At 34.0% G+C, this 23,419-nt stretch overlaps 2 protein-coding genes across 4 annotated transcripts in view; one reads left to right on the top strand and one right to left on the bottom strand.

The window, feature by feature from the left end:
* Positions 1–2,809: 2,809 nt before the first annotated feature.
* Positions 2,810–10,004, bottom strand: LOC126741620 (mediator of RNA polymerase II transcription subunit 25-like). Of its 2 annotated transcripts, none has more exons than XM_050448130.1 (16): positions 9,742–10,004; positions 9,511–9,681; positions 9,239–9,458; positions 9,037–9,182; positions 8,742–8,977; positions 8,299–8,388; positions 8,063–8,245; positions 7,857–7,996; positions 6,584–6,750; positions 6,368–6,530; positions 6,080–6,259; positions 5,841–6,024; positions 5,553–5,762; positions 3,529–3,788; positions 3,130–3,246; positions 2,810–3,040 (listed from the first exon to the last, which is right to left on the bottom strand). In XM_050448130.1, exons 1-16 carry the CDS (start codon positions 9,861–9,863, stop codon positions 2,885–2,887), a joined length of 2,745 nt encoding a protein of 914 aa, XP_050304087.1. In that variant the 5' UTR covers positions 9,864–10,004; the 3' UTR covers positions 2,810–2,884. The 2 variants fall into 2 exon arrangements, with proteins under 2 accessions (XP_050304087.1, XP_050304088.1); XM_050448131.1 differs by having other exon boundaries at positions 5,556–5,762; positions 9,742–10,003.
* Positions 10,005–10,087: 83 nt separating this feature from the next.
* Positions 10,088–23,419, top strand: part of LOC126741623 (interaptin-like) — a 30,014-nt gene continuing 16,682 nt past the window's right edge. For both annotated transcript variants that reach the window (XM_050448133.1, XM_050448134.1), the window contains exons 1-7: positions 10,088–10,310; positions 10,389–10,510; positions 11,227–11,703; positions 12,469–12,869; positions 14,591–14,795; positions 14,862–15,362; positions 15,545–15,722. In XM_050448133.1, coding sequence (XP_050304090.1) covers positions 10,268–10,310; positions 10,389–10,510; positions 11,227–11,703; positions 12,469–12,869; positions 14,591–14,795; positions 14,862–15,362; positions 15,545–15,670 — 1,875 coding nt within the window. In that variant the 5' untranslated portion in view covers positions 10,088–10,267 and the 3' untranslated portion in view covers positions 15,671–15,722. The remainder of the gene's footprint in view (positions 10,311–10,388; positions 10,511–11,226; positions 11,704–12,468; positions 12,870–14,590; positions 14,796–14,861; positions 15,363–15,544; positions 15,723–23,419) is intronic.

The raw sequence follows: 23,419 nt of genomic DNA, 5'->3' as shown, positions 1-23,419 counted from the left end.
TTAAATTTTATTCAAATAAAAAATATATAAATAAAAAGATGAGTTTTATTAAAATGTGTTTTTTTATAGATTTGATAATGCCTATTAAACTTCATTTTGTGTTTCCTAAATATAAAGCATTTTGTAGATACCTACATATGGAAACACACCATCGAATTAATATATAATTCAAGTGATTTTCAAAAAACCCCATCATTTCTTTACTATTAGAGATACATATGTAATTCAAAGACTGGCACATTCTCCAGTTAATAAACTAATTTTTATTCATCAATAGATAAATTTGAGAAATCAATAGTTTTTGAGAAAACCACAATTTGTCTTTTGTGTTAATTTTTATATTACAAAGATACTTGCCGAAAATTTTTTTACTATTGGTAAAGGAGGTAGTTTTTACTATTCGTCCAGGTGATTCAAAGACTGACACGTTCTCCAATTAATAAAGTAACTTTTATGCAACAATAAATAAATTTTAAACATCAAGAGTTTTTGAGAAAAATTGCTTTTACAAAACTCTTTTTTTACTATTAGATATAGACATGCGACATAAATATATTTCTTTACTATTGAATGTAGAAACGTAATTCAATACTTTTAAACTCTTGAAAAAAAATAATTTCAACAAAAAAACGTACTTTACTTCGATATTTTACAACAAGCACAAATTGATTTCAACTCTATGGAATAAACAATTATTATATTTGATTTTAATTGCTTGAAAGTTGTACATCATAACTTCAAATTCCAGGAGGAAACAAGAAAACTTTCCTGATTTTTTTTTAAATCTAGAAGTGCAACCTGAAGGATATTGTTCTATCTGAAGGAAATACAATATAACTTCAACTGCTTGGAAGAATCACATTTGATTATTACAGTCTAAAGTAAACACGAATTAATTTCAATTGCATGAAAGTTAATCAGCCTGAAGGTAATTAAAGATACCTGCAAGAAATCAATTTGTCTTGGAATATACACAAATTATTTGCAAGTATTTCTGTACCAGAGAGGTAAACAGTCGTAACTCCATTTTTACTCGATATGGAGTTAATAGCATTTTCGAACTGAACTTCTTCAATTTTATATTATGGTAAAAGATAGTAAGTCCTGCGTTGTAGGTTGCCTGTATTTTCAGTTTTGAAAATGTAGTATCTCCACATATCAGTGGGGTAAAGAAACGTATCTCCTGACAACTGCCCCAGCCAGAACCGCAATATTATTATGATGCTCAGTTATCTGTGGCTACTAAAAATTTGTCCAAACTTGAAAATACACATGGAAGCTGATCACGTACACGCTCTTATTGAAAGGACTTTAAAAAAGCAACCAACCATGGAAATATGTACTCCTTAGGACTGGCAATAATTAATAAGATCCACAGGCGCAACTGTTATAAAACTAGATATTTCTGATTTTAAACATGTTGACTATTTGTATAGTCTACATGTAATATAATATCTATAATCATTTTATTAATAAAAAGAAAATAATGATATCTAAAGAAAATTTTGATATCTAAAGTTGTATATTTTCAAATTAAAGTTGATCATCGTAGCACTATATTTTACAAACTGAAATTTAACGATGAAGAGTTTAAAACTTTAAATGTGACCAGATCTGTTCGAAATCCAATGCCACTGCCCAATGAATTGCCTAGTCTGTGCAGTAACTCAAAGGGAATAACAAAGAAAAAACATGATTTTTTAATAAAAAGTTTGGAGTGGGTTTCTAAGCAATTTCATAATTTTTTTAAAAATCTTCCGATTTCTAAAGCAAAAGGCCAACATAGTTCCGATGAAGAAGATAGCGATTGATTTTTTATCTTCTATGAATCGCAATTTATTTGTTTAATAAATTTTTTTTAAAGAAACATTTTTTGTAAAGAAATTTTTGTACATTAATAATGTTAACCTAAAGAAATAAAATTGGTTGTGCAACATAAAGCTTAAATTTTTATGATTACCTGTTTTTTCAAATAGGAGTAAAAAGTCGTAAGTTCAAAATTAAGATACAGTTTCTAAATTAAAATTTAAATACAAATTCAAATAAATTAAAAATAGTGGTTAATAAAAACCGTCATAACGATAAGTTAAATACCCCAATTACACTTTCGTACAATGCAGAATAATCACTCAAATCTTAAAGGGAATTAAGATAACAACTTATTTTCCTTATTATTTTAAATATTGCTTTTATGGACATACCATTGTTTACCTCTCCGCTATAGATTTGGATATTCGATTAAGAAATTGCTTCAATTGCCTAGAATAAACACAAATCGATTGTAATCTACTTACCTACAAAAGAAGATCACAGAGGTGAAAAAGTGAAGCAAATGAGATAACCTTGATAGAGACGTAAAGTTGTGTAAAGACGACGACGTACAAAAAGAGAAGATCAGAAAAAGGTATGTGAAAATAGGCTTTAAGAAATCTTATGGGCACTAACACCGTTAAATTTGAATAAAAAACTTTCATATTTAACGATGTTTTAAATTAAAAAGAAATAAGCGAAATAGACCTCAAGAACTTACAGTTCAGGTCCCGGAGGGCCCGATCGTATTCCAATATCAAGTTAACTTCTATTTTGGTTAGAAAGTTTTTTTGGCTCTCAAAGTTTCTATTTTTTTAAAAATAGAAAACTAATGAGTTTTCAATTGGGTAGACAGTTGTCAGATAAAAGATAAATATGTGATTTAAATCATGCATCAACATATAAATATAAGAAAAAATCAGTAGTTTTTGAGAACAATCACAATTTACCTCTTTTCCCAATTTTTTTACGTTTCAAGTGATTTAAAAAAAAACTCATCATTTCATTACGGATTTATTAAGGTTACATAACAATACTCTTACCCTATGCACCGAATACCTTAAAATAAACGGCATTACATCATATTAAAATCAAAATTAGACACGTCGTCGAATTGATTGGGCTGCCCCCCTTGGGCGTTGGACATTGATTGTTGACCCATTTGCCCTCTGCCGTTATTACCCAACTGTTGTTGCATGCTGTTTAGTATCTGTTGCCTATACTGCGGTTGCTAAAAACAATCAAATCAAAAATTGCCTGAAGAATTATCCATAAAAATGGGTCGAAACTTTGCTGTGAGGGGATTTCAGGATTACTTACTTGTTGCAGGAGATGTCTTAGTCCGGGATTGTTGGTCATTACCGGTCTGATCATTCGTTGTTGTTGCGGATTGTTCGGTTGGGGCACTTGTGGGTTACCTTGGGCCGCCATGCGTTGCTGTTGGTAATTATAAATGTTAAACTATATTTCGTCCAAAAAGTCCCTTATTTGATCTTTATTTATTGCTTTTGCTCAAACTTGTTAATTAGAGTCATGTAGCAACAATTCATCTTGGCAACGTGGCACTACTCTTTTTGTACGTGAAGAATTAAAAGGGAGGGTATAAGTTTTGTTCTATTGTAGAATTATAGATTTCTTCTCTCGACTTCATAGAATAAACTAATCTTTTGTCGGTATAGTGAGTCATTTTATTGCGTGGTACCGTCCCACAAAACTTACCTCTAAAATCTTCGCATACTGCATTTCCGTATGCTGAGCGGCCTGCAAAGCTTCCTGCAAGTGCGAGGTCTTCATATGACTGATCCTCTCCAACTGGGTTTTGTATTGTTGCTCCTGCTGCTGGGCCGCCTCCAAAGTCTGCTTTAACTTGTTGATTTTTTCCAGGTTTTGTTGTCTTTCGACTTGCAGTTGATTCTCGAACGGGGCCCTCTGCACCGGCTGTCCCATCATTCCCGGTTGCATGTTCGGTTGATTTTGGCCTAAAACGACCAGAGAACTTGAGGCAAAAAATTAAATATACCTTAAGTTGCAAGAGTGACTGTGTGTGTACACGTAGATCTAATTAAATGTGTATATTGCTTTCGTATAATAAATAGCCCTCATCAGTACTACCTAAAAGCTGTACAAGTAAACTTCATAGAACTTAAAGAGCTTCACTAAAATTATCAAATTTACGGGTCAAAATTTAACAGAAAACTAAAGGGGTAAAATATCTTGACAAAATACACTACTAACGTACGTCACAATTTAAAATTAGCAAAACTTACATAATTTAAAAGTTCAAACATAGACAATAATAACCATTAGTTAAAAGACTATATACATATACAGAACGGTTAATAAAATCATGTGTTGTGATAAAAGTGAGTCATTTAACGATAATCTGATGAATGATTTTGACATTATTTGGAATTGTTGTAAAAATACCTTTATTAGTTCCTTTCTTAGTTCCAACAGGGATTGAACTCATAACCCCTGTTCTATAAATTAACGATCCGTGTCAACTAAAGGTTCTGAGTTCGATCCCAGCTAAGACGACGTTTTATTGTGTTTGATGTTAGTTTTTTCAAGGTATTTTTAATTTTCGACCCTTTTACAATGTTTTTAGGACTGATGACGTTCCGGCTTAGAGCGAAACTCGTGTAGTTGATTAAACTGATTCCTTGAGGCCAAATAGATGAGGTATTTTTGTCGGGCAGGTCTTATAGAAGGTATATGAAATAATTTTTTTATATAATTATTACAAGCCTTAGAAAAATCTCAATATTTTGAATACTCACGTAACGATTTGATTGATTTTAGTTTCATATAAAAGCCAATGAGTTTTTTTTATCAAAAAGGTCCTTACAAGTTTCCTTGTAAATAAAACAGTTCCCAAGTTATTGAGTAGTCTTGAAACCTCCCTATAAGGATTTGATTGATTTTAGTATTACATAAAAGCCATTGATTTTTTTTTATCAAAAATCAAGTTATTGAGTAATTTTTTAATACTATAAAAAAATCTTGATATTGTCAAAGGTTTTGCAAAAATCTATATATCTTGAAAACCCCTGTAACGATCTGATTGATTTAAGTTTTATATGAGAGCCAATGAGTTTCTTTACCAAAGAGCTCTTCACAAGTTTTCTTGTAAATACAACAGTTGCCAAGTTATTGAGTAATGTTTTAATGGATTGAAAAAATCTGCACAGATAACATCAAAGGCTTCACAAAAATCCAAATATTTCAAAACCCCTGGAAGGATTTGATTTATTTTACTTTCGTATAAAAGCAGATGGGTTTCTTTCACAACTTCACAACTTTCCTTGTAAAAACAATAGTTTCTAACTTATTAAGTAGTTTTTCCATGGATTGAACAAATCTTAATATTATCAAAGGCCTTACAAGAATCGAAATATCTTGAAAACTTATTTAACGATTTTGTTGGTTTCAGCTTCATATGAAAGCCGAAGAGTATCTTTATCAAAAAGGTCCTTAAAAGTTTGCTTGTAAATGCAAGTTTCGAAGTTATTGAGTGGTTTTTTAATGAATTAAAGAAATCTTGATGCCATCAAAGGCTTTACAAAAATCTATATATCCTGAAAACCCCTATACCGATTTAATTAATTCTAGTTTCATATGAAAACCGATAAGACTATTCACCAAAAAGACCCTAACAAGTTTCCTCGTAAATACAATCGTTTTGGAATTATTGGGTAGTTTTAATCAATTGGATTGAAAAAAAAAATTGCTACTTTTGCTACTACCTTGTTGCCCCACATTTTGCCCCATCATGCCGCCCGGTTGTCCGATCGGATTCCCCGGTTGCCCGATTTGACCCATCGTATTACCCGGTTGACCCGGTTGCCCGATATTGCCACCCGGTTGATTAAGAGACTGACCGGACTGGTTGATTGGTTGTCCCTGTTGTCCCATGGCGGCACTCGGGGGTCCTAAACTGGAACCCGCTTGACCTGAAAAGCATTTATAGGTTAGGGTGTTACTGATATGGAGCCAGAAGACTAGAGAATTTAGACTCTAAGCTGTTGTACCTTGGGGATTTAAATTTTGCGTGATCTGTCCGCCCCCCATTGACATCGTATTGGTTTGCGATATCATCATGCCTTGCTGGGCGTTTTGCTGTGACGTCACCGGATTATTACCGGCGGTGCCCATCGTTCCCATGGGTAGTTGGGATCCCGGTTGGCCGGGGTTCATTGGCTGACCATTGCCACCCTGAAACTTCGAGTTAAAATACCCAGAAAGTGTATTACAGTGATTTGTCACTCGCCTGTCTCATTTGGGTGGATTTTTGTTGCTGGATCACTTTACGTAGACGATCGACGAACGCCCCTTGATCGTTCGGTATGAAGCCCAAATACGCTTTTTTGTCGTTTGTGTAAAGCAGGATTAAGACTTTTATGTCGCAGGCTGCGGGGTTTGGGTTACTAGTGAAATGGACACAACCAGCCTATGAATCAAAAGCAATTGAATGGATTCTAATGAAATCTTGACTACAAAAATCATGTTCTAGTAATTACAATGTGTCCTTATTAAATAAGTCTAGTGGAGGACTTACGAATCCGGAATTCATGACCCTCGTCAACGATTCCAAGGCTTCACACTGCGAGGGATGAAACAGCACCGATTTCGAATTTTTTAAGTAAGAACCGCCAATGTTGCCGATCAGCTGTTTGGGCATCAGCTGCATTATCAGTTTCTGTGGCCAACCGTCTGCCTTCCTAATAAATCAATGAATAAAAACCCGCCTTTAACCTCACAATTTTTAACATACATTTCGGGTTCACCGTCTTTACATGTAGAAGAGACCTGACAGGGAACGTGTTTAGTGACTTTCTGTTGATCGGTGGGATTTTTCGGTTTTTCGATCCATTCCAACACGCCGTGCCATATGGTGTGTCTCTCTCTCGCTCCCATTTGTTGCGAGGGTGGTTGTGAACTCTGGAAATTATTTTTTTAAAAATTCAACTTTCCAGGGTTTTGGGGGATTTTTTATTATGTGTCTGGGTTTACAGTATAAAGAACATTTGCAAAGAATATTCTTTTGAATATCATGCTTTTTATTTCATGAAAATATTCCCACTAGTTTTTGAGATATTGGAGTTTAAAGTGAATGGTCATCTTGAAGATCAAAAATCGTTGTTGGACACTATCACCTTAACGTGCCGAAATGTTTGATAATTTGGACTACTCCTCAAACTGGTTTGTACCATAAAAAATATTCGCATAGCATATTCTCCTGAAAATCATGCTTTTTGTTTCATAAGAATATTCCTACTAGATTTTCAGATATTGGAGTCATAAATGAGTAGTTACCTTAAACATGCAGGTGCCGATAACTCTTAACCTATTTCTCAATAAGGTTTATACCATGAACAACATTTGCAAACAATATTCTTTCGAATATCATGCCTTTTGTTTCATGAAAATATTCCAACTAGTTTTTGAGATATTGGACTTTAAAATGAGTGGTCACCTTGCAAATCAAAAATCGTTCTTGGGCATTATCACCTAAAAGTGCCAATAACTCTTAACCTATTCTTCGGAGAGGTTTATACCATGAACAACATTTGCAAAGAATATTCTTCCGAATATCATGCCTTTTGTTTCATACAAATATTCCAACTAGTTTTTGAGATATTGGAGTTTAAGTGGTCACCTTATAGATCAAAAATCGTTCTTGGGCACTATAATCTAAAAGTGTAATCGCTAATGCTTTAACTATTTCTCGGAGTAGTTCATACCATATAGAACATTTACAAAGAATATGTGTGACGTTATTTTAACATAATTTTTTGGGCGATCCTTCCATTTGATTGGCCTTGGAAGAGGCAACTTCTAAACCTCAACTGCCTGGAAGAAATAAACTGGCGATTTTAAGCGATCTGTTAATGTACCATCTTCCAGTGTTCATCAGTTGCTTACGAAAAAGAACTAACCTAGTTTAAATGATTTTTGCTTTTAAATAATTCACAAAACATACACAAGGCCACCCTATAATCTACAACGTGAATAAATAAATTTAAAAAAAGTACTATTTGACCCACCTGGGCTTGCGAAGTAATCACCGGATTGTTCTGCGACACTTGGGGCATCGAGGTGGGCAACTGACCCGGGTTTTGGCCCATCGAGGGCTGAATGTTCTGCTGGGGGTTTAGGATTTTGTTGATTGGCGAGTTTGCGTTGACTAAAACAACAAACACAAACGTTTCTTTTATAATATATCACAAAATTTTCCAGTACGCCCCCTTACTTTGCCCGAATTGATTGACATTAACCCCACCGGTAGCTATGGAGGGCGGTTGGTTCAGTTGGGCTATTAGGGCACTACCTCCGCTTGTTGTATTCACTTGGGGCTGACTGGAATTCACTTGGGGCATGTAGGGGCGCGGCTGTTGGGTCGGGGGCGGCATTTGCCAACCGGGTCTTACACCAGCTAAATTTTGCATATTTTTTTTATTGATTTTAAGAATACATTCTTAGGTTTACCTGTGGCGGCATGGTAACCGGGTGGAGCGGGCATTGGGAGTCCCATGGGGCCCATGGGACCCATTTGATTAGGCTGCATGATTCTTCCCACTAATTACAAATGTGATAATTATAAAACTAGTACAGGCATTTTTAGGATAGTTTATGTAAAGTTTTAAAGAAATTCATAAGGAATAATTTGTTATATTAAGGATTCTTGTACCTCAAGAACTTCTGAGTGTATATTTTTTTAAGGAGTGCAGGAATCCCTGAGGAACAATTTCATAAATGAAACATCATTTTATAGCTAAAATATTGAACTGCACCAATTTTAGTTACAAGTAAAGTTTGTTTGAGGAGCACTTAATTTCACAAAAATCGAACTTTGTCTAAGAGAAAAACCCTTAGGGGAATTTCCAGAAGGTTTTCACTAAAACCCGAGTGATCACAAGTTTTTTTTTTACCTTGTGGATGATTTGGTGACCTATAAGCGGGACTCTGACCCATGCCACTGGAAACTGTAGGAGAGTTATTTCCAATCATATTCGGATTCTGTGGGGTTCCTAGTTGGGTGTTGGCATGTATGGGACTATCATTGCCAGGTAGCGGACTGGGCATTGAAGCTACCGGCATACATGATACTGGCTGTGCCTGATTATTAACACTTCCAGGAGGTGGGCTCACTGGTCTTTCTTTTAGACTTTTAAGTGTAAAATGAGTAAATGTTTTAAGGTATTTAAACAATAATTATTCCCTTACCTGTAGCCTTTTAATAATACTAAATGTCTTGGGTCTTTGGCGTAATTTTTCGTTTGTGAAGATGACAAATCTCCTCCAGCCTTTTCAAATAATTTATATAAAGGGGGGATTTTTCTCGGTGATATCACTGTCAGATTAATACTTTTCTAAAATAAATGTTTAAACCCACGAATGGATAATCAAATATTGTCATTCCACTTACTTCCAGCAAAATCGAAGCCAATTGCTCACAATTCTTTCCTGAATACATCTGGCATTCCAATACAGGCATCATGTAAGGAGGAGAGTTGCAAATTAAAATCAAATGTTTCTGTACAACAATATTTGGGTCCCTTTTTGGTTGGAGCTCCTCGAAGCAACACAAAGCTGTCGCCAAGCCTTCTGCTATGTTACCATGAGATTCACCTTTGCCACCAATAAGCCTAAAAAAAAATGTTTAAAAAAGCCCTAAACAGATAAAAAGAAAATATTCACTCTAATCTATCGATTGAAGCCAAAACTTTCGACGGACTAGTAAATGGCCCAAAAGTGTCTGTAGCCAAATTGGGTAGACAGTCAGCGGCTTGATAAGTAACAATGCCATAAAAAGAACTTGAATTCTCCGAGGCTAGAACTGTGTCATCTATGCTACCTTGGTTAAAATATCTACAATATTACACAGTTTTTAAGATATATATATATATATATTTTATAGAGGCTTCTTACTCTAAGGAAGGAATAATATAGTTAGTTTTTATGTCAGAAATGTAGGCCCCATTTACTGCGGTGGCTTCGATAAGGAAGACCACGTCGGCTTGCAGGCAATGCTCCGGGGGGCACACGACCATTTTAAACGTTTATAAGGAAGAAGTGCACTATTAATTATAGTTGTTACTAATTTAATTCGATGATGAAATGGACATTATTTTATTGTTTTTGTTTTTCAAGAGTTTGTTTTTTTAGTTTAGTTTTTTTACTGTCAGAATTGACAGCTGACAGCAACCGTCAAAACTTTAACAGGAGAACGAACGGTTGCATAGTCGAACGCTCCCCAAAACTGTCAACCAGACAGATGTTTCTTGCGTAACAACCGACCATGGACGTCACAAATTTTTTAACGGTCGGTTGAAAAATACGCGGTTTTTGCACCATTCTTTTTAATTAGTTAGTGGTTACTTTTTAAGTTTTATTATTTAAACAAAAAAAACTGTTTGTTATTTGTGTTACTTTCATAGTTTACTGTTTTATAAATATGTCCTTTAGCAAAGCGAAAATTATAAGATTTAACGACACACGTAAGTATTCCCCAGCAAAGTTCCTTTGTTGTCTGCTTTTAAGGTCGGGATTTCTATTAATTCTTATAATTTATCCAGCCAACAGCAGCCTCACTAAAGGCAAAGCCCTGGAAAAGGCCAGGAAACATGGAAATCGTAGCTGCAGCCCCACAAACTCTGAGAATGGCTCAGTTAAAAGTGTACCCAGCAACTTTAAGACTGTAAGTGGGTATCAGTTTAATTTTATAAGTAATATGGCTTAATATACACTCAGTTATTTAAATAAGTGAATTTTTAGAAGTAATTTAATCTACTAAAAACCTGCTTTAAAGACCTCATTTTGTACTCCTAACAGAATGTTACAGTTCTATGCTACTTATCGATGAAACATAACCTCATTTATAGCAACAACTCTACAAATGCCTTTTACTTTGTTTATGCTATATTTGATATATCAGCTTAATATTCTTGATTATATTTAAGTTCATACTAGTGATAACTGCCAGATTTTAGAATAAATTGGCTCAGTTAAAAGTGTCCCAAGCAACTTGAAGACTAAGTTGGTTTCAGTTTAATTTGTCAAGTGGTATGGCTAAATTTACACTCAGTAATATAAATAATTGAATTTATAGAGTGCTTCTCTTTAATCTACTTTAAACCTGCTTTAAAGGTCATATTTTTTAGCCCCAACAAAGTGTTACAGTTTAACCATTTGCCGATGAAACATAACCTCATTTATAGCAACAACTCTGCAAGTGTTGCCTTTTACTTTGATTATTCTATATTTCATAAATATGTTTAAATTGTATTAATAGCAGTTTATGGGGTTATGTTTTGTCAAATAGCTAATTTAAATTTTCAAAATATTACATACCAAAAAATGGTACGCCAGTTAAAAAAAAAGGGAAATTTTTCAATGTTTCACCAACCATTTTAGCCAACTTTACCAAAGAAAACCAAAACAGTCACATCAGCGACAAAAACTATGACCCCAAACGACTTATTCAATAATGATCTCAAAGCTTTAAAAGAAAAAAGTGCAGAATGTGAAAACAAGACTGTATACATTCACAAGCTGTCCGAGGAGCTGGACAAGTTGAAACTTGAAATTGACAGTTTAAAAAAGGACAAAGAGACACTGGCCAGAGAGCATCAAAACGAGATGCAAAACTTGGAGTGCGAAATGCTGGAGTTAATGTCCAAATTGCAAAAACTCTCTGAAGAGTCTATAGTAAAGGAAAAAGAAGCCGAGGAGGTACTGCGGAAAGAAGTGGAAGGCCTGAAGAAGTCCCATGAGTATAAAGTCGGCCAGGTGGTCTTGGACTATGAAATTAAACTGAAGGACTTGAGGGAGACTAATGAGAAGGATGTAAAAGAGAAATTGGAAAAGCTCGAACAACATTGGAATGAAAAAGTGAGTATTTTTGCAATATTTATTAAATATATTAATTTATTAATTTATGTTCCGCTGGGTTAAGAGATTCTTGTAAACCTCTCTTTATATCTCAAAAAATCCTAACTCTTTTTTCTCTTTTTATCTTAGAAACAGCTACTCTTATTCATAAATGTCCTAAACCTCCCTCTAACCATATAACGTCTAGTCATATAACGCCATCCCTGGCGGTCATATGACTCGCCAGGTTAACGATTTTCCCTTACCAATCCCTACATCCTCCCTCACCAAGAACTCACTTATATACCTTAGCAAAAAAATTTACAACCATGTTCCTCTATGTATCAGACAAATTTTAGAAGTTAAGAGATTCAAAAAGGAATTAAAATCACTTTTATTATCCAGGGCATATTATAGCCTTGACGATTTTTTCAATGATACCTTTTAACCTGTGCTCTGATATCATTTTAGTGTTTTAGTTTTGTTTCCTGTTAAATAATTTAATTTACTTCTTCTAAATTCTGTTATATTGACAGCTTTACTTATTTTTTAATGAAATTTATCAAAAAGATGCTTTTTTTTTTTCTCAATCTGTTTTGTTATGATTAATTTTGGTAATGTGTGTGTAAATGTTATGGTAAAATGTTTTAGATGTTATGTTTGTTTGAAATTTGAAATTTAAAGTGAATTTGGAATTTTTTAGTTTTTAGGATGCTTGTACACAAGATTTTGTTGTCTTACGTAATATAGCACATTTTCTTTCTTTCTTTCTTATTATTATTGTAGCTGGAAAACAAGGAAGCAGAATCCGCGGCCATTCTCAAAGAATGCCAAGAGATCAGCGAATACAGCATAATCCAATGTGAACTGGAAAAAAAAGAGATTCAAAAGTTATTAGACAAAGAAAGAATGTCTGGTGAGACCTTAAAAATAAAATATGACAAATTATTGGAAAGCAAACAGGAGCTAGAAGCCAGTTGGGAAACCAAGCTACAAGAAATGAACGATAAAATTGAAAAACTGACTGGTATCATTAAGGAAAAGGATGAAGTATTGGCCAAACTGCAGGTGGAAGTGAAAGCCTATCAAGTGACCATCAGCAGTTCTCAAGTCACAATCGAAGTGCTGAAGAGGAGATTGATCGATTCCGATAGAGATGTGGAACAATTGAAACTGGAACTTTCTAAGTGAGTATGAAGAGTTTATAGACTTAAAAAAATTATTATAAAGGTATATAAAACTGCCTGTAAAAAAACCACTGCAACATAAAAAATTATACTTTAATTGCCTTAAATGTTCATTCCTTAATTTGAAGGCCATTTGGCTCCATGTTAAAAACTTTTAAAGGCATTTTTACCTGAAAATCCTGGAACATTTACAGAATCCATAATTTACAGGGCCAAGATAAAGATCGACTGTCTGAAGAACATGAAAAAATTACATTACAGCATGTTTTTTCATTTCTTCCAGGCAGTTGAGGAATTAAAAAACCCTCGGTCTCTTGATTATAATCATGATACATGTAAAGCGTGTTGAAAGATGTAAACAAGAAACTTACTTTAAGGCAGAGGTACTGAAACAATGGGTCATGCCTTCATTTGAACCTATGATAAGGACCATTTTATCCTTGAATACCGTGAATATTTTCGGATGTTTTTCATGCAAAACCAAATAATAATAAGCCTTTAATAATAATAAGCCTTTATTTCCAACAGGCAACTTGCCCAATAACAGGAAACAGTTGCAAAACAATGAAAAATATAGTTAAAAAAAAAAACACACACAAACAAACCTAAAAGAATGAAAAGAAAAGAAAAAGAGTAAAGTAAAGTCACATTCTCAAAAGTTATACAAAAAATTAGAATAAATAACTATTAATATGATATAAAAACCCAATTATAAAAGATTAACAAGATAATCACATGTTCAACAAAATTAAATTAAATTAACTACAATATACCTAGTAACTATAACTTAAACACATGGGCCCTAATCCCAAGAGTAATGATCCACCAAGATATCGATAATCACATGAACCGGAGAGAAATTTATATCGCACATGTGACAGATCCGATTAAATATAGCGCATATTGTATATAGTGGCGATTTTTGAAAAAAAATAAAGAGAAATGTCGAGTTGAAATTTATGTAAAAGTTCCTCAAGGCATTCTGACACTGTCTTGTTAAGAGTACCTTCAAGGGCAGAAAGAATTGAGTAAAAACCGATCGATTTTTTTTACCTAAGATTCAATGCTGTTATTGGTGTTTATTAAAGTGATCTGCTTATGGAACTTGGTACATATAACAAAGCGTTTGCTGATAATACGGAACAAGGATAGACCTCTTGGAAAACATGAAAAAACTGCATTACAGTAACCTTTGTATTTCTTCCAGGCAGTTGAAGGATTTTCGTGTTTATTCTTCAACTTTCAGGGAGAAATAAAAAACTGCATTGTTCATTCTGGGTAGTTGAAGAAAGAATAAAAACTGCCTGGAATAAATTAAAGATTATTAACCTTCTTGAAGACTCTTCTGAAAAACTGCATTCTTACAGTTTCCTAATTCATTCAGACAGTTGGTGAAAAAAACCAGGAAAATGCCTCGACATCCTGGAATAAATTTTCATCATGTTATCATTTTCTATTTCTTTCAGGCAGTTGAAGGAAATATACAAAAGCACCTCAACTGCCTATTAAAAAATTACTCTAAATACTTGTAAGAAAGTTGAACATTTTTGGATGTCTGGAATAAAACTGAAATTCACTCTGGAGTCCTGGAACATATAAAAAATGATCGTAAATGCCTGGAAGAAGCTTAAAATTGCTTCAGAAAGCCTAAATACATAAAACTTTCTTTTAAAAATGTATGGCTTTAATTTTACTCATTACGTCATTCTTTTCCTTTGTAGGTGTGAAGCTAAACTTTTAGACTATGAGAGTAAGCACTTCCACTTGACCGAGCAGCTAAAAGAGTCCCAACAATGCGTGGAAGACCTGGAATTCCAGTTTAATTCCAGTTGTGCCCTAAGCCAGGGCTCTATCAATAAAATTAAAGAAAAACTCATTGACCAAGTGGATGATCTTAAGGAGCAAGTGAAAGACTATTCCAAAAAGGTCTGAATTAATTTAATTTTTTGTTACCTCTCATTATTATTAATAATTAAAACAAATTGTTTGCAGATAGACACCGAGGCCCGCCTAAAGAACGAAATAATGCAGCAACTGAACGACAACATGGAAACGATGAAGAAAATCAACAGTGAACTAAAAAAAGCGGAAGAGGCCATGGATATTTTAAGCGAAGAGAACGACTTGCTAAAAGAGGAAGTGGAAGCCAAAGATAAAATCATCGAAGTGCTGAGACAAACGTTAAAGGAAAAGGAAGAAATCAACAAGGAACTAAACGATAAATTTCTATTTTACAAAGACGTTATGGAGGAGTACGAACAAGAGGCCTCGGAAAGTTCGCAAACCCGGAAGAAGTACATAGAAATCAGTGGCAAGTACGACTCTTTGCTGCAGGATTTCGAAACGGTGGAAATGGAAAATAGACGGTACAAGAGCGAGATGGAGAGCGTGACGAGGAAGCTGGAGCATCTGCTGACCGTGCAGGAGCAGTTCGAGAAGGTTAAGAAGGACAAAGATATTTTAGAGAGCGAGAATTTGTTTTATAAAACGAAGGTAAGTTGGGTATTGTCGAGCATCAATGAACAGTTTGTCCCTACCTATAAATTACCTCTTCCTCAACGTTGCCAAATTACAAATCAATCAGTACTAAACACCTTGAAAAAAAAAACGTTTGTCTTTAATAATTGTTTTAATCCAGGATTGTAGGCAAAACTCTTATTCGTTTTTTTTTTCAGTTGGAGGAACAAAAACTGAAAAAACACTACAAACTGGCGACAAAAGACAAGGAAAATATCGGCAGTCCGAACCGTTCTATTGTAGAGAGCCCCAATCGGGGCTCCCCCTTCCGTGAGCGAAACTAACCACGTTTTTTTTATATTTTCACTTTAATTAATGCTAGTGCATAAGGTTGCGGTAAGTATCGAAGAAAATCAACCTCAAAGATGGTCTCAATTTATAATACATTTGTTTAAACCAGAAGGCTGAGTAGTTTAAAAGTTTGTGTTCAGTATATATAGTTTTATCAGTGTTTATTGGAAAAATGTGAGTTTTGTTTGTTTGTACTTGATAATGACTTGTGGACGCCCTATATTCATATACAGGGTGTTTCAGTTTAAACGTCATTAATTTTAATACGTGATCACCCTTCCTAATTACGTGTAATCCTTTTGTTATTGGTATCTAGATTATTGGAAAAAAAAATCTACATAATCATTTTGCTCCGAACAAAGGCTTGACAAACTAGATTTGCCGCCTTTTGTTGTTGTTTTTGGTCCGATTTATTTTCCAATTCTGTTCCTCCTATATGCTAAAATTGGTAACGCCGTATTTACTAAACATAATTAAATTCGAACTAAACTTAAGAAATAAATGTCAAATGTCACGTGATTGTCCACCTTCATCAGTGATACCAACCTAATGTATTTTTTCTTAGTGGTTTTTACTATATACCTGGGTATATAGCTGGACTGCCAGTCCATTGAAAAACAAATGACCACCTTCAGGTGGCCGCCATTTCACGTGACGTAATTTTGATGTTTTTTCGGAGTTTGTGAGAGTGACGAATTTCGGTGCTGCCAATTGTAGGGAAACAAAACAATTAAATTCTTGGGGAGGTTATGTTTACAAAAACTTCAATTTACTAATTACTTAAGAATTTAAGAGAGTTGCATAAGTTCTGATATTTTTCTTGTCAAGAATGTCGTTAAAATTTACGAAGTTTCAATTAAGTTATGCAGAGATAACTTAATTGAAATGCACTTTAAAATATGCGTTTTATTTTTCTCATAAACTTGTATTTTACGAATCCTAATACCGTAAAAATGATGGTCTTCATTTAAATTTTTGAAATTAACCGATTTACGGCCAAGGATAGAAATAAAACTTAAAATTTTTAAATTATATATTTTAATTATAAAAACACATTACAGAAACACATATGTGATATCAAAAAAGAAATAAATCTGCTACTTTCTGAAATAAGTGGTGTTGCGTAAACGCATCAACGGCCTATAGTATTAAATGAGATTGCCGAAAACAGTCAGCGTGTAAATAAATGGTGCAACGCTCACAAATATAAATTGTTTGACTTCTACATACACATCTTCTTCGGGAGTCAGTCCTACTGATTACATGTCCAGAGTGATCAACCCTCACTTCCCTAGGTGGTTCTAATGGAAGTTGTCTAGCGACAAAGTTCTTTGCTTTTAATAAGCGTACGGCGCTGAATGATTTAAAATTCAGTTGTGACATTTTATTGTGATTCACCGTGTTGTAGAGTTTCCAGGATTTGACGAGAGTACTGTCTATTGTATTTTTAAATAGTGGCCGCCACCATTTCTTACCCATCACCGATTCTATAATTTGCCACGCCATTATCATGCAAATCTACTCCTCCCATGTATTTATTATATCTTGAAATTACAGCTGGTTGTGGGATTGACACTTCTTTTTTCGATTTTCTATTATATCTTTTAGCAGAAGTAAGAGGTTCTACATGATAATGGGTACTAATTGCCGTGACAATAAAATTATCGTTCCATTTTACCAATGAAATTTATGTGGATTCATCAAATTGGGAATCATAGGTGCCTCTTTCTTTTTTTGAAATGACTTTATTATCAACCAAAGGACAATGACTGGTTCTGTTTTCGCGAATCGTTCCTGTGGCAAAATAGCCTTTGGCTTTTAAAAGAGATAAGAGCTTGTAGGATGAAAAAGAGTTATCAAAAAAGACGTTATGATTTTGCGGATTTTTCACAATTGACAAAAGTTCAACAACTACAGTCGCACCAAGTCCAATATCACTGTTCTTCTCTGCTGCTCCCGCATAAGGAATGAACTTGTAGAGGTATCCACTCGAAGAACAAATGCATCAAAGTTTGAAACCAAAACGCACAGGCTTGTCTTTTATAAACATCTTACAAGAATGGCGTCCAAAATAAGAAACCATTTGCTCATCAATAGATAAGTTGAATGAAAAAGTGCCAAACTGTAAGAATTTTTCATTAATTGTATCAAAAAAAGGGCGGAGTTTTGTATACTTGTCTCCTTTATCCAGATTATTATTATCACTCACGTGTAGATTTCGCTTTATCGATCTGAACTTATTCCTATTCATGCAGTCTCTGACAATATCCACAGTTTTGTCCTCATCTAAAGACCAATACATATCTGTCTGGGGTAAGCTGTGATATCCAGGCAAAATTAGGATCCCAAGAAAATTCAGCAGTTCTTCTCGTGATAGATAAAACTCGTGTCTGTTATTGGCTGTGCGTATTTTTCTGAAAACTGGATAATCAAATCCATAAGATTCGCATCGACAAATTAAAAAAAAATGTCCAACGGTGACAAACCCTCCAATTCGCCCCTAAGTTCTTGAATGTGTTCCTCTTCTTTAGATAAAGATAAATTCTTGTGTATGAACGATCCAGATCTCCAAGTCGGGTTGTAACCGCTTTTTTTTCTAGGATTTTTCGGCGTTTTGTTGCCAAATCTTCTTCGTCAGATTCATCGTAAATCTCGTCGGTGTGGATGTCGAAAGTTCCCGCTATATCTCCATTCTGGCTATTTTCAATATAGGGTCCTCTGAAAATTCTTCCTCGTCTGTGAGTTGATCTATCTCGGGTGGAATGTAGACAGCGTCGACTTGTTTTAAAAATCACAAATTATTGTTGTGTGTATAATATTGTATGTATAATTAAAAAAAAGTGAAAAAAAGTTACAAGAAATACTTACCAACTTCATTTTCAAGCTCATTTACAACCTCCTCCAAGACCAACTCTAACTCCTTTTGCGTAAGAAATTTTCTCATTTTTTTCAACAAACAACTCTTATTACAAATAACACGCACTCGATTAGATGCAGACTCAGACTAAATATTGTATAAATAAAACATAGTAGTCGACTGCCCTAAAAAACTTGTCTAAACACACTTGTGACAGGCAATTTCAGTTATTCGGCCGGTGATGCTAGAATGCGCAACAGCATAATTTACGACCTAATTAGGAAAACCCTGGTTCAACTAGACCCTGGTTCAACTAGGCCCCGGTTTTCAATTTTATGGTGTAGTTTGGAATGTAATTAGTGTTAAAAAAATACAAAACTTTGAAAATAAAAACATTAAATAGGAGTATATGATTTTTAAAAGTGTGCGGCCATATATAAGAAAAAATCAAGCTTTTAAAAAAATTCGTACAAGAAAGCAAATGAAAAAAATGGTTCAAATTTAATTCTGTCACTTTTGTTCAACCTTGCGTCAATGGTACCAGCCCATATTTCAGGCGAAAAAAGCACTATTTTTTTGTAAATAAATCATTAGTGCAGTGTTGCGTATACGCATCACTGGCCATGATTGGGTTGAAAACAAAGGTTATTAAAATCCTATCATTTGGTTTTTATTATACCCATTTCAACAATTCTAAACTCACCCACCTATGTTTTAATTTAGAATGTGGTTTAAAAACAATAAAAATGAACAACATAAAATGATCTAACTAAAAAATATGTATATGGTTTAGATAACAAAACACATATGAGCTAACCAATATATTAAAATATAAAATACCGTTTTATTATTTAAATAAAATGATAAAAAAGGAAATTTGTAATTTAAGAAAGATATAAAAAGAAACTCTATAGATAAATATTTTAAAAACTCAACTGAAATGGATAGGGAAGAAGTAGTATAGAAAAAAATGGTATAGATGTTTGAAGCGAATTTAGAGATTCATTATAACATTTTTCTCAGAAATGTCAGGGTGTTAAAGTTAAGAATAATTATTTGTTTATTTATCATAACTTTTAAATTACCAGCTCAATTTTAATTGAATTTCGCATGCAGGTTATTGTAGTGAATTGTTAATTACTGGTAAAGCCAATTTTTATAAAAATTGTCAGTGGCGTAACATACGAAGGGACCTGGTCATTTTTTTGCTTCAAATCTGCGAGGGGATAAAATATTTTTTATAAGAAGTCAACTGTTAGATTCTCCATTTAATTTGGATAAAAAAAGGTACTCTTACAAAATTATGATTTAAAGCACTGTTTTTAAAATATCTTATCTTATATATAAAAAGAAAATTAGGCTTGAATTTTAAATTAAACCTGTCAAATGAAATAATGAACATTAATTTTAATTAAAACATTTTAGCAGGTATTTTTAAACAATCAAATAAAGATATTTTAAAAACAGTGCCTTAAATCATAATTTTGTAAGAGTACCTTTTTTCCCAAATTAAATGGAGACTCTAACAGTTGACTTCTTATAAAAAAATATTTTATCACCTCGCAGATTTGAGGCAAAAAAGTCCCTCCGTATGTTACAACACTGGACAATTCACTACAATAACCTGCATGTGAAATTTAATTAAAATTATGACAAATTTGTTTAAAAGGTATGATATATAAACAAATAACTATTCTTTACTTTAACACCCTATATCTGAGAAAAATTTTATAATGAAAGTCTATTTTTTTTAAAATTCTCTATCACGTATTAAAATTAATGACGTTTAAACTGGACCAACCTGTATAGTGAAAATGAGGAATGAAATGTACTAGCGCTAAAGCTATACAGTAATGTATGGATAATCCGAACAGAAAGTTGGCAGACCCCATTCTACCAAAACTTTCGGATTATAGGATTCATAATAAAAGATTTCTATAATCCGAACACGTTCGATTTATAGATAACTTTCTTCACCATATAAATGCACTCTCACCATAAAACATATTTGTACATAATGAATTTAAAAACCTTTATTTATGTGCATACATAAATGCATAATATGTCAAAATTAAAATATATTTAACAGGAAATCAAACAAAAGATTCAGTAAAAATTTATCTAACAAGAAAAATAATTACGATTTTTAAAGAAACCAGTTAACTGCATACATAATATGGACATACTTCATTGCCCCTTAATATTTTCTTTGAATAAAATTGTCCAGAGTTCTTCGAACAGATTTTTTGATGCTTAGATCGACATCCTTCTGTCGAATTCTTCTTAGGAGGATCACTTCATACAGTGGCAATTCATTTTCCTCCGCCCAACGTAGACACTTATCAAATGAGATCATCGCTTCTGTGCTGGACATTTTTTGTATAAGTTCATCCTCGTCATCAGGCTTCTGATTTTCTCCTGCGACATTAGCAATGATCTCATCATCTTCTAAGATCTCTATATCCAAATTTTCCTCGTCATCACCTCTTGCCCATTTTTCAACTTCTGTTTTATCTATCGGATTATCAGCACGATTCACTTTGTTCACTAACTCCACTAGATCAGGTCCTTCATCTGACAAAATAGAATCACATATTTCTCCTCGTAAAGCATACAGGGGTATCAAATCTTCTTCATCCCATGGCGAAAAGAAGTTGACACCACGATTTTCTCACCAGTTTTTCAGGCACTTGCTTCCAAGATTCGGCTAATGCAAACACAGCATCCTTTAGCGACACATTATTTAAACATTGCGCAATGTTTTCATCATCTTATACAAGTACCTCTTGCAGCAGCCTTTTTCGATATGTGACTTTTAAATTTTGGATCACTTTCTTGTCCATCAGCTGAACCAGGGCAGTGCAGTTAGGTGGAAGAAACATGACTTGAATATTACCATCATGGCTGGCTAGTTGCAGCATTGTCCAGTATTAAAAGTGCTTTCTCTTCAAAATTATTAATTCGAAGATACTTTTTTACGCTTAGTACGAATTCACTGTGGAACCATTCTTCGAAGATAACTCGATCAACCTATTTTTGGTTTCGGTAACAGACAGGTAGGTTGCTGTTTTTGAATGGTCTTGGATTTTTTGATTTACCGATCACAAGCAACCTCAACTTATGTCGTCCACTTGCACTTGCGCAAGGCATAAATGTAATTCGGTCTTTACTGATTTTACGACCCGGGGCACCCTTTTCGTCCTCGTTTACTAATGTCTTTTCAGGAAAGCAGCGCCAGTATAATCCAGATTCGTCCGCGTTATAGATTTGCTCTGAAGAAAGAGTTGCTCAATTTTTGTTTGAGTTCTATACGAAAGGGTTCCACAGCATATTCGTCACTCGACAGCTTTTCTCCGGTAACTTTCAACGAGCGAATCCCAAATCTGTGTTTGAAGCCTTGAAACCATCCTCTGCTAGCTTCGTTAGTTCGAAACCTGGACTTCTTCGTGAAAAATTGGCGAGCCTTTTGGAGTATGATTGCTTCGGAAATTGGTGCATGTCGTGCTCTCTGTTGCAAAAACCATCTTCAACGTCAGAAAATTCCGCTTTGCGCATCGTTTTTCTTGTTCCCGGACCTTTTTCAGTACGCGACACATAACGATTAATTTCACTCTTTTTTTTTCTTGATATCGAATTTTGTTGACTTTCCGACATTAAAGCGTGTCGCCAAGGACGTGAATGAACATCCGGAATCCAGCAGACGTAAAATTTCAGCCTTTTGTTTAAGACTTAATGTGACATGCTTACGTTTAGAATCCATGGTTTAAATGAAATATGCGATACATATGCAGCGTGCAACTCACAACACAACTAAATAACTCTACATTTTCCATAAAACACTTCAAAACAACTATAAAACCACGCAACGTCTTGCTGCAAGAACAAACTTACAGTAATTATGAACTACTCACATAAATTAAACGTTGTTGCATCATCTTTTCGCACTAGACGCCCACGCTCGCGTACGTACCCACAGTTTTGTCATAAGTAATTCGTAAAAATCAGCGTATTTCTTTATAGAGGAGTGAATGAGAATTTTTTAACTTTATATGCCAAATCTAATTTATCGTTACCAAACATTCCATTTAGTCGTTATTTATTTAATTTATTATTATACAATCTGTGTGTGTGTTTTTTTTTTATATAGGCCGTAAATAGCGCTGATATCTTTAGGGTTTTATTCGTTTATTGTTATTTAAAAAATTATTTACTAGTCTGGCACACTTTATTTTTGTTAGATAAGTGCTTTGTTCATTAACTTAATCACTAATAAAACATTAAAATACGACCACGAGAGTGTTCTTATTCTTCCTGCACAGTTTGTCTAAAATTGAAAACGCGGTTTCCTCGTTTGAATTTTTAGATTCCTCAGATCATTTTAGACATATTTTGTATACAATGTCCTATACCTATCTTTGACTGTTTCGGAAATATTAAGTAAAATTCAAATAATAACATTTAGAAAAGAAAATGATTTATTTGCCGAAAATTGTTACAACATATTCAAAAACTTAATGCAAATGTAAACAATAATGTCAATGTAGGAGATGTTCAAAATGCTCGCCACGAACGTCTTGGCAACACCCTACCCGTAAATACAAATTTCTTTTAATGTTACTCAACATCTCAGGTGTGATCGATCTAATTGCCAGGGTTATTCGTCTTCGTAAGTTAGCTTCGTAAGTCAGTGGGTTTAGTTTTGTATACAATAGTTTTCACATATCCCCATAAGAAAAAGTCTAATGGCGTCAGATTGGGAGACCGTGCTGGCCATTTCATCGATCCTCGCCTCTCTATCCACCGATCTGGAAATATTTGGTTGAGGTACTGCCGGACATATTTTATTTGGTAGTGGGGTGGTGCTCCATCTTGTTGAGCCCATATC

The sequence above is a fragment of the Anthonomus grandis genome, chromosome 10 (assembly GCF_022605725.1).
Source record: "Anthonomus grandis grandis chromosome 10, icAntGran1.3, whole genome shotgun sequence".
Classification (NCBI taxonomy): Eukaryota; Metazoa; Arthropoda; class Insecta; order Coleoptera; family Curculionidae; genus Anthonomus; species Anthonomus grandis.
The sequence above is the reverse complement of the archived record's forward strand: the minus strand, read 5'-3'. Positions and strand labels throughout refer to the sequence as shown.